General features: G+C 34.5%; 1 protein-coding gene across 8 annotated transcripts in view; it reads right to left on the bottom strand.

The window, feature by feature from the left end:
- The window catches only part of PHKB (phosphorylase kinase regulatory subunit beta), a 219435-nt gene that overhangs the window by 170250 nt on the left and 37110 nt on the right, over nucleotides 1-12075 (bottom strand). For all 8 annotated transcript variants that reach the window (XM_046680401.1, XM_046680400.1, XM_046680402.1 and 5 more), the window contains 3 exons: nucleotides 8643-8742; nucleotides 3972-4079; nucleotides 1126-1206 (listed from right to left, as the gene is read on the bottom strand). In XM_046680401.1, the coding sequence (XP_046536357.1) occupies nucleotides 1126-1206; nucleotides 3972-4079; nucleotides 8643-8742 (289 nt within the window). The remainder of the gene's footprint in view (nucleotides 1-1125; nucleotides 1207-3971; nucleotides 4080-8642; nucleotides 8743-12075) is intronic.

Below are 12075 nucleotides of genomic sequence, written 5' to 3'. Positions count from 1 at the left end.
ATGGGTGAAAAGAAATGAGAAGCTAAATGAGCTGGTTCTGGGAGCTCTCCTCTCCCCAGTCAGAGTAATGCTTCTTTTATTTGTCTTACATTTTCAGATGTCTGCTTAAGATTGGTCTGAAATAGAAGTCTCCCAACCCCACCTCTACCCAAAATATTTGAATACTTGTATTTCATAAAAGTATAAAAACTGAAATGAAAACATGTAATTCTTTGATGAATCAAACAGAAGAAACCTTAAATGGGTATTATTAATTTCTTCTTATCATTGTTTCTTCTTTATGTTCACTTCTAAATAGACTTTACTTACTGTATTTAAAAAGCACAACTGGAAGGACGCACAAGACTATAAACTACTATACAGCAGGACTACAAGTACCAATTTCAAGCACCCTCAATCCAGTCCACTGACGATTGTGGTGTTTGATATATGATACAATTATTCTCCTGCAGGGATCACAGGACAGGAATAATAACAAGTATAGACAGCATGCCTATTCTTTGACAGAATTCTCATTGTATATACCATCTCAATAATAAAAGCTTTTCGCTTCCACTGTGACACATTTCAAAACATGTCAGCATGTGTGTCGGCACATTTGTTCAAGCATTAGTCTATGAAAAAAAGTCTCTCAACTTACATATGAATTCTTTTCAAATTTCCTAATAAGAATAAAAACACAGCATTTATCTTTTAAAAAACATCAAGAACTCTACTGAGGTCCCACAAATAAAAATAATACAATATGATAAAAGTATACTTTTACTTTTAAAAGGATGGGTTACAAAAAGCAATGATGTGAAAAGAGACATCATAACTCCGAGAAAATCTCCGAAGCTATTTATTTTCATCGTTACTAAAATTTTCAGAAAATTACAAGCTTTTATTTCAGATAACCTGAAATAGAGCCTTTTCATAGGAGTAAAGTTTTACAACTTGTTATATATTTTGTTCATTTTTAAAGTGCTTTGCTTTGAAAATACGAAGACTTTTTGATCCAGTCTCAGATTATACAAATTTAAGAATAACCCATTTTTATGAAGCTAAAAATGTTTTAAAAAGTAAAAAGAAAAAATATGTTTTCAGAGATTAAATTTGGTGCTAAAGAATTTGAGGAAATCATACCTCATCAGTGTTGTAGATAATCTGCAGCCCCGAGGAAATCATTTCCACAAGGTAAAGGAGATAGAGTGACACTGCGTTTATCTGAAAACAAACACTAATGTTAAAAGGTTAAAGGAAACAACAAAAATATTATGTTATGAAATTAAACGTAAAAGTTAAAATTACAAGTCATTTGCTCTAATAACAGCATAAAAAACTATTTCCTTTTCTATTGAGAAATAAAGAAGCTGTGGATTTAGTTCACAATAAAACCCTAGCTTTGCATATAAATCTCTAAAATCTTCAAATTCATCATAATGGTTAACACCTGATTAGGAAGACAGCTGCAGTAGGACTGTTAGCAGGTGTGTTGTAACATTTGTTTTCAAAGATTTATTTCTAAACTCTAGGTCTAAAGTACTCCTACTCTGCAACAGTGCTGCCCCACAGGCAGGTACGCAATGTTAATCCATCTCAAACGTATGTAAATGAAAAACGTATTTGGCAAGTAAGGCATTAGGATGATGCCAGGACACCATAAATAAGAGGCAGTGCATCTTGAAAACAGTCTTATTTTCAGAGAATACAGAATTTATGAAAGGAACTACAGGGACATATTACTTTTAAACAATGGTATAGCATATAATTTAAAATATATTTATTAACAAATGAGTTTTATAAACAAGTGAGTTATTTTCTTCTTTTAGTATACTAGTCTATTAAAGATAGACATTATATGACCTAAGCAAACAAAAAAAATGAAGACAATAATATCCACTTTAACAAAAAAAGATTCTCACAGGATCCTGAATGGGATGTGTAAATTGTTTCAAGTAAATAGGCAGTGAAAGATACATTCTACGACATGGACAAACCTTGAAAACATTATCCTAAATGAAAGAAGCCAGTCACAAAAGATTATATATATATTGTATGATTCCGTTTCTAGGAAATGTACAAAATAGGCAGATTCATAGAGACAGAAAGCGGACTGGTGATTGCCTAGGGCTGGGGTCTTGGGGAAGATGGGGAGTGACTGCTAATGGGTGCAGGATTTCTTTATGGGATGATGACAATGTTCTAAAACTGATTGTGAGAGTGGTTGCATAAGTCTATCAATATACTAAAAATCACTGAATTGAACACTTTAAATAGGTGAATTCTATGTCATGTGAACTTTATCTCAATAAGGCTGTTATTAAATAAATAAATACAAAGTAGTGAAAATGTTTCATTTAGGTAGGAAATTGCTAACGAGTTAAAAACAAAGAGAAGGCAAGATGTAAATTTGCTTGTCTCCCTTGACTCTCCTCCAGTCCTTATTGAGTAACTGACAGAAAGTTGGGGCACAAAATTATTTGTGCCTTAGAGCCCTTGGACAAAGCAGCCCTGTGCCACCAGGGCCTAGCGTTGCTGGCAGCTCTCTCAGGAACCAGGACTATGCTGGACATCTCCTGACTTCCAGCACTCAAAGTCCAGTGGGTATCAGGGTCTTATTAAGATCCAAGTGGGGCACACGATAAGATATAGGATTCTGGTTTTAGGTTCTTTAGACTGAATATACTTTTCAGTGACCTTCTTAGAACATGGTGGAGAAGTGCATCATCCCTCTGCCAGGCTCACCCAGATATTTCTTACAGCAGTGACACTGGCCTGTCAGAGTGATTTCAAAGAAATTTCATTCCTAAGGACAGCCACTGAAAACTACACCTCCAAGCCCTCTGCTCTGACTTTGGGGATGCTTCTGTGAGAAAGCATCAGTAAGTGGCAAATTGTAAAGGGACAGCCAAATAACAGGGTGACCAGCATGTACCAAACACCTACTATGTGCCAGGTACTGAGCTTAAATCCTGGGATACAAAAATAAATGAGCTGTTATCTTCTGAAAACCCTATTTCAGACAGTAAACATATTTGTCAAAGCAAAAGGTACAGAAATTCTAATTATGTGATAACTAGAAGGAGAAGGTTAAGAAACTACCTATTCACATAACACTAATTCTCCAAGGAACTGATTACAAATAAGAATGAGTTTCCGCTGTATAAAAATGGGGACACTGCACTCTCTGTGCATGAAGGAGTCATACTAAATTAAGACATTTCAGATCTCTAGAGAGAGGTAGCATAAAAAGGAGACACTCTTATTTTAGTAAGGAATATATGAATAATAAGTAGTCTGTCCTAAAGATCACAGAACCAAATGCAGGAAGAAAATCCATGAAAGACAAATAGCATGTATAATATTTGTATCCCGGAAACACAGCTACAGGATCTCCAGCTAAAAGCAGTACACAGATGTGAGAGAAAAAAAGTAAAAACATGAAATCCTACAGTGTATTCTTAGCATAGGATACAATTTAATATGTTAAATAAGAGAAAATTTATAGACTCCAGAAATGCCTTTTGGAATTTCATTTTACTGGTATGCTTTTAGCTTTATAGAAAGTTGATAATATTAAAAATGAACAGTCACGTAACAAAAACTTCTGATTTGCTGTTACATCACTGTCAACTGTCTTTTATTCCCTAGTTCCTAAGTGTTGAAATTCTTCTAAATTTGATAACAAGTACAAGCTTTTGTCATTGAAAGAACTGTAGGATTCCTTCTTCTAGATAGTAATACTATAATCTATCCAGTTGCCCTTTTTGCTTGGAGACCAAGAACTCAGTCAAATTTAATGTTCACTCACAATGACTAATTCAGCCCTGGTGCTTGGCATTTCACACCTTCATTTCATGGTTGATTTCCTACTTCTATTTTGAACAATCTATGAAATCTACTTTTTAAATAGTAAGTAGTAAATAGCCTCAAATCTTCCATGACGTAGAGTGTAGAGAAGAAGAAAACTTGTAATCTTCTCTTTTTACCTGAAGATGACCATAGTCCTCATAGGAGAGGATCTCATCTCCTGTATGCACATTGAAAACGGAGTGAAGACACGTTGTTGGGCGTGGATCCTGCTTAAACTGCTGAACCTAGAATCAAATATAAAATTTAAATAATGCTAGTAATTCACATTCTCATCCAAGATTAGAGATTATAAATTATTTTTCATGAAACTTTTTAATGAGGAAAGCTACAGCTTATAGGCAGACTACAGAACAAAGCAGAAATGTTACTTTTTCTAAAGAAACAGAACACAGATAAAACTCGTAACTACTAACTTCACAGAGTTAACATGATTGTTGAATACTTAATTGATATTTCACAAACATATCAACTCAAGTGTAATAGAGAGCATGTTAATGGAGTAGCAATGGCTTTTTCAATGTTTTGCATTTTATTTTTGAGTCCAATAATGGTTTACTCTGTGGGACAGGATTTCAGAGATTGTACCCACTGTACTGCTATCGGGTCATGTTTACAAGACATTCAGTGAAAAAGTGCTTTAGGCCACATTCTAATCAAGTGTTCAAACCTCAGGTCTATTTCTTTCTCTAAGGATCACAAATTGTAACCTATGCTCTTGTCAACATGTTTTCATTCCTTTTCCACATAAATTCTCAATTACTAAGGCATCAATTCCAAGAGAACCTAGGCCAATCCTTTACTTATTAATTGAACATAAAATTTAACTATTTTACAATACTAAGTAAATAGTAAACAATCTAACAGATAAACTCCAAGGACAAAAAAATCCATTTACTCTTTTAGGTCCTACTCAATTCAATTTGGCAAACATTTACCGACACCAAGTGTATGCCAAGTACCGTGCTAGTCTCTGGAAGTATGAGATGAATAGGATGACACATAGCTCTATAAAAGGCAATGATTTTCTTCTCTCTTTGAAAAGATATAAGCGATTATAATATCTGGGTGGTTATGATCTTGCCTTGCTTCACTTGGCTAAGAAACCACATAGAACCATATTCTCTTCTCTATCTTCAAAATTCTTCTCATCCTTAAAATCCCATCTCAAAAAACCTTGTCTTTTATAAAGTCCCTTCTGAACTCCCACTGAAATTCCTTTCTCTGGACTCCTACATCAGGGTGCTTATCCCTCAATTACTTCTCCTGTCTTTTATTCTTGTTAGTTGTCTGCATCTCCCACTATCTTATAAGCTTCTAGAAGCTAAATTATGCATTATAATAGCCACTAGCTACATGTGTCTAATTAAATTACAATAAATAGTTAGAAATTCAGTCCTTCAGTCACACTGACCACATTTCAAGCGCTCAACAGCCATATGTGACTACAGGCTTCTGCACTGCTCGACACACTAATGTAGAACACTTCTGTCATCACAGAAAGTTTACTGGGCAGTACTGTGCTGAAGGATTAATGCAACTTTCCACCCTCCAGGAGCCCAGCACAAACATACAGCCCTCGCTATGACTGAAGTCAACAAAACGAAAGTTGGGACCCATGACTAGGTAATCAAGTGTGAGAGAACAAGGGTAAAAGTAGGGATGTATATCCTCTGTCTGTAAAGTGACCAAGCCATCCAGCGTTAACTCAGAGAAGGAGAGAAGGCTATCTTTCCCACTATCTGAAACTGCTGGCAACAGTCTTAGACTACACGCATAGAAATCACTGTGGTCACTCCTTTCACACTACCACAATTATTATCTCAAGGTGTTGAACATTATTCTGTAGTCTTAGACAAAAATACATTTTGCCCATTCAATAAGGTTATAAAAGGATAAGGTTTTATTAGTTTAATAAAGTGATTCCTGCAGTTGACAAGGCGGTATTTGTCATTTGTCTTCAAAACATGCAAGTACCCAGCAAGAGAATTTATATTCAATCACCGTGTCAGGGGAAAGGCAACTACTAAAGATGCTCAAATGGGGGAATTACATAACTATGTTCTGGGTCTCAAAGCTGTTAAAAGACAAATAATATAAAATTTCAGAAAAAAATAAGACCTAAACTCTATAAGTTTTGAAAATTAATGGGGCGTGTTATATGTGAATTATAGACAAAAAGTACTCTTAAAAGCAGTAAAAACAAGGGGACAGTAATTCGTATTTTATATGATGTCTGGCATCTGATAAGTAAAAATAAAGAATAATTAAAGCAAAATTTTCTAGACTAAAAAAAATCCTGAATAATGTTTTCTCTGCTTGTATGTTATTTGGACTTTTCCTGAAAATTTTAATCATTGTGAATAAACAGCTAATGATTTAGGAAAAGGTAAGTGAGTATTTATCATCTATTCTTGATTTATAGCCTTAAAATAGGCAATTAGGTGGGAAAAATCATCTCATAAGGGAATCCTGAAAGAATATATTTTATAAAAATTTAGTGATTTCTCATGAATTAGAAACTACTTAGGAGCATTTTAAACAAATTTTTTAAGTAGATAAGTAGGGACAGCAACATTCATAGCCTATTGTAAAGCATATCTCTGCCCTCCAAACTCCTAACGGCAGATTGAGTCAATTTTGAAAAATTCTGAGTACTTCTTAAGGAGTATTAGAAAAGAGAGTAAATGAGAGAACAGGTATACGAAGATTTAGAGGTAAAAAATACATAACATTAATAAGTAGGAATTAAGACAAGTGGCAAAACAGTAATAGAAATCAGACTGCTATACATTCTGCAAATCAAGGACAACTCTATTCAAATTCATAATAAATTAAAAATATCTCTTTTAGGTAGGATTTTTAGAAAATATGTCACGAAGCATGTTTCACAATGAGAAATCAATAAAAGCAAGGAGCCTGAGACATTCTAAGTCATGGTTTTACTTCAGAAGACACAGAAGATGAGCCTTCGGTTCATAAATGAACACTATAAATATGCCTCACTTCAGTCTAAGGAAAGGCCCACAGATGTTTCACATTTTAAAGTATGCTAACATTCTCTATTGCTAAGGAGTCATGAAGGAAATGGTGAGCACCAATAAGAGTGAAGGTTTGGTGGGAGGCAGTGAGAGGGTGCATGGTTCAATCTCCCTGAGTCAAGCCCTCTCATTCATATGCGGATTATAGTAATATCCTCCACTCTGACTCCAGAAAGTTACTGGTATGAACAAAGATTATAGCAATGAAAACACTTTAAAATTTGTAAAACCCTACATTTTGTGGTATGCATAAATACCCAATCCTAATGTGATCCATACCTTCTTTCAATTCACACTTGTTTTAATGGTAACCACTGCACCTACATAAGCAAAGAAATGCTAATCCTACACTTTAAGAAATTCAAGACAGCTTAAGTGAAACTCAAGACAGCTTCAGACACATTCAAAAGAAGACATAAGTGTCAAGACTGTTTAGTAAGGTTGAATAATATTTAGAAAGGGACATTAACAATGGGCTAAACAAGCCACCGAGAAAAAACTTCATATTACATCATTTCCTTCCGTCTGAGAAACAACTCTAATTTAAGTCTGTCTGCTTGTTTGGCAAACACATGAAATCCACGGCTCCCACAATGTTTCCTTGAAAGAAAAGCTGAATTCACAGACATTAGGCATTCATGAAATGATAAATGTGAAATAAATAGTAAACTTCTCACACTTAGGAAAAAATAACTTTAATCACAATTACTTCAATATATATGACATACTAATTTAATTCAAGTATGTCAATGTGACATACTACTTTTTTTCAAGCATTGAAAAACCTTTATAATGATTTACAAAGTCAAATCTCAGTAGACAAATTATAGTTTTGTCACACATCTATTATCAGCTTGTGAATAAATTTACTTTTTCTGCCAACTAACATTTTCTTGTTGCCATAGTCTGGTGCAGAATATAAATGATTTTTTTTTCAGTTTTAACTTTTAGATACAGATCTCAAGAAGAAAATGTGCTATCACAACTTTTAGATCCTTTTCAAGCATAAAATATAATATGCAAATGACAAAAACATACAAGATATTAGGTGATCAAAATTGCCTGCATAATTACCAGTGTGCATCTTTGCTAAAGAATCATCAAACCTGGGGGTTGTCCTGGGGACCGTTGACACAGTGATGTAAATATATGGATGCACTGTATTAGGATCAGGGGACACAGAGATGCAGTTAAGTAGGGGGAATATCATATGTATATAGAGCTTTACAGTTTAAAAGATTTTATTATGTATATTATTTCTTTAATTTCCACAATAATCCTGTAACCGTAATAATGCTGTTAACTAACTCTATAATTGCTGAACTCTTTACATTTAAATAAATGATTATATTTTTTAACTAAAGTTGACTTAAGCCAGAGCATTCACATGTGCCAAAGGAACTTTGATAAGGATTTCCTTAAGTAATATAATAATAGTTAGAATTATGAATATTGTGAGGTTCCTGAGAAACTGAGTCTTTATCAAGCAAACACCAGATGCAAAATACAAACAAATTCAAGCCCACATACCAATTCTCAATCACCTCTTGCTTAAAGTATTTCTTCAAATTTCAGTATTCAAAACCCTGAACTAGGAAGGCAGAAGCTGTTTTAACCTATCTAGACTGCCCTAGGATGTGGTTTTACCTTTTGCAAGTAAATTCCTCCTCAGAAAATTCTATTGCTATACTGGTTAAATTAATCCTTCAGAATGAAATGAGAATTCCAGTCCACACCACAGTGTTTTACCTTATCGGCCTGACGCATATAGCAGTACAGAATTCCTCTCATACATTTTATAGCCGAGTGCTCCAGCTCATGGGTCCTTCCCTTGTCATCATCAATGCGCCTGGGTGAGAGAGATAACTCATGAAACAAATTGGAAATGCATTTGAAAAGGAAGCAGAGCTTTTGATAATTAAGTATTTAACTATCTGGCTAATCCCGAGTTCTGGCAACATCTACTAATTGTGCAACAGTGAAACTCCATTTTCCCGGCAGATGTAGAAATGCCGCAGTAAAAAAAAAAATCCTGTGATGAAACTTCTGCAGATTCTTCCTTCTTGTAAGGAAGTAAGCCAACTTCTTTAAAAATAGCATACAATATTTTCTACATTGACTTGCCTGAAATTTTAAAGGATATTTCTATATTGGAAGAATCTACCAAAAGATTTTTAAAATTCACTGTTACAACAAAAGGGCAATTTTTAAAATCAATCCCTTTAGGTTACAGCAATACCATTTCGATTCAAGGAAGCACAGATTAAGGTAGCCACACGTCTGCTTTGCTCTGCCACGTGTTTAATGATGCCAGGGTGGGCACACGGTCAAGGAGGCCTTCAACTAAACACACACGCAGTACGAGACATGATGGATTTGGGCGTGAAGTTTTGTACTCTCAGATCTTAGTTTAAAGTCGATTGACGATTGTTTAAATCTCTTGCTTTTAAAAAGAAAGAACAGCTAAAATCTAACTATCAAACTAGGTTAAGATGTTCTTCTCTTCTTAAGTTCCTTTTTTATTATGGATCAGTGACCTTCAAAAGGTGGATGATTATTACCCACTACTGAAAAATAAAAGTAGCTTATCCATTGTTTCACTAAATCTTTACTAAAATATCTGGCAATCATCCTTACTTGATAAAAAGCATAACCTGCCTCCTTAAAAAGTATACTATAATTACCTCCTCTTCTAACTGCAGGCCTCATACACCACTACTAGGAAGAATGATGATCATTTTAACATAGTATGGTGAATGTCAGTAAAAAGTAACTTATTCGGCCCTGTGGCCGAGTGGTTAAGTTCGCGCGCTCCACTGCAGGAGGCCCAGTGTTTCGTTGGTTCGAATCCTGGGCGCGGACATGGCACTGCTCATCAAACCATGCTGAGGCAGCATCCCACATGCCACAACTAGAAGGACCCACAACGAAGAATATACAACTATGTACCGGGGGGCTTTGGGGATAAAAAGGAAAAAATAAAATCTTAAAAAAAAAAAAAAAAAAGTAACTTATTCATCATCAGAATATAATTCCTCCTTTCAAATACAGACAATGCAGCAAAACGAGCATGATTATGCTCTCTGCTCCATTATACCCCCTGTTGGGAGACACAAGTGTTTTCACAGGCAAATTATGGTATGAATAACAGTGGACCAAGCATTGATATAAGGAGTAAATACCACAACTGGAGTATAATGAACTCACTGAAATGTTCTATGTACATTTCCTACTTCATCTAAAAACAAAAAAATAATTCAGACAAAGACAAAATCAAGTCATTAAAATAATTCTCTACCCCTAATGTCAATAAGTATTAGACCACAACTAAAATATTCTAGAATCTTTCAATTCCAATAAATGATCTTTCTATTTTAAAGAAGTTCTGTTTGTTCTTTCTTCTGCAAATAATACAGTAATCAGAAGAATATGTCTCTTCTAACTGAGAAAATAAAGGAGCAGCTGCATTTTAGTAAAAACATTTAGGCCATTAGGGTATATTTATTACCTTTCCTAAGATTAAAGTGAACCTTGTGACTCAAAATAATTCCTCTATTTTCTACCAGGAATTGGTAATATTCTACTCTCTTTAGGAAGTTCTATGGATGCAAAATCAAATTTTAATATGATCTGAAGAATACTTTTAACTTTAAAAAATAAATGAAAACTTTAATTTAATTCTAGACAACGTATTGATACAGGCTATATGCAAGTGTTGATCTGATATTCCTATAATATGAACTCTTGAATTTATATCTAAAGCAGAATTCCATAATTAAATAACAAATGAAGAAACTAGACATGTGAACCCTATCATTGGTGCATTATTTCCCCACAGGCAAATTTCAAGGTAAATAAAACCAGAATATTGTTTGGTATAAATAGCTAGATGACATAATTGTTTATTCGCACTAAGCGAGGACCACCTATTTTGTTCAACTCCTAAAATGGTGATGAACCTAGCACTGGAAGGGAACGGGTTGATTTCTTGGGAGAAAGCATCCTTTCTCTCCATTGGACAGTACTGCAAGGTATCTCATACACATTTGCCTGGAGTTTTTGTTTTTCCAGTATGTACATTTAAACACTCTGAAAATAGTCTTTCAAGTCAATATTCTGTTAACAAATGAATTGCTATTCTCAAAAAAGAACAAGCCTGGAGGCATCACAATCCCTGACTTCAAAATATACTACAAAGCTAAAATAATCAAAACAGCATGGTACTGGTACAAAAACACACACACAGGTCAATGGAACAGAATTGAAAGCCCAGAATTAAAACCACATATCCATGGACAGCTAATGTTACACAAAGGAGCTAAGAACATACAATGGAGAAAGGAAAGACTCTTCAATAAATGGTGTTGGGAAAACCAGATAATCACTTGTAAAAGAATGCAAGTTGACCATTCTCTTACACCATACATAAAAATTACATCAAAATGGATCAAAGACTTGAAGGTAAGACCCGAAACAGTAAAAGTTCTAAAAGAAAACATAGGCAATACACTCTTTGACATAGATCTTAAGGATCTTTCCAAATACCATGTCTACTCAGGCAAGGAAATCAAAAGAAAAAATAAACTAGTGGGATTCATCAGACTGAAGAGCTCCTGCAGGGCAAAAGAAACTAGGAACAAAATGAAAAGACAACCCACCAATTAGGAGAAAATATTTGCAAATCATATATCTGACAAGGGGTTAATCTCCAAGATATATAAAAAATTCACACAACTCAACAACAAAAAAACAAACAAGCCGATCAAAAGATGGGCAAAGGATATGAACAGACATTTTTCCAAAGAAGATATACAGATAGCCAATGGGCACATGAAAGATGTTTGACATCATTAGTCATCAGGGAAATGCAAATCGAAACTACACTAAGATATCACCTTACATCCATTAGAATGGCTATAATCAACAGACAAAAAAATAACAAACACTGGACAGGACATGGAGAAAAGGGAAACCTCATACACTGCTGGTGGGAATGCAAACTGTTGCAGCCACTATGGAAAACAGTATAGAAATTTCTCAAAAAATTAAAAACAGAAATGCCATATGACCCAGCTATCCCACTAATTAGCATTTATCCAAAGAACCTGAAATCAACAATTCAAAGAGACTTATGCACCCTTATCTTTATTGCAGCATTGTTCCCTATACTCAAAAAGTTGAA

This window comes from Equus quagga, chromosome 13, assembly GCF_021613505.1.
Source record: "Equus quagga isolate Etosha38 chromosome 13, UCLA_HA_Equagga_1.0, whole genome shotgun sequence".
NCBI lineage: Eukaryota > Metazoa > Chordata > Mammalia > Perissodactyla > Equidae > Equus > Equus quagga.
The sequence above is the reverse complement of the archived record's forward strand: the minus strand, read 5'-3'. Positions and strand labels throughout refer to the sequence as shown.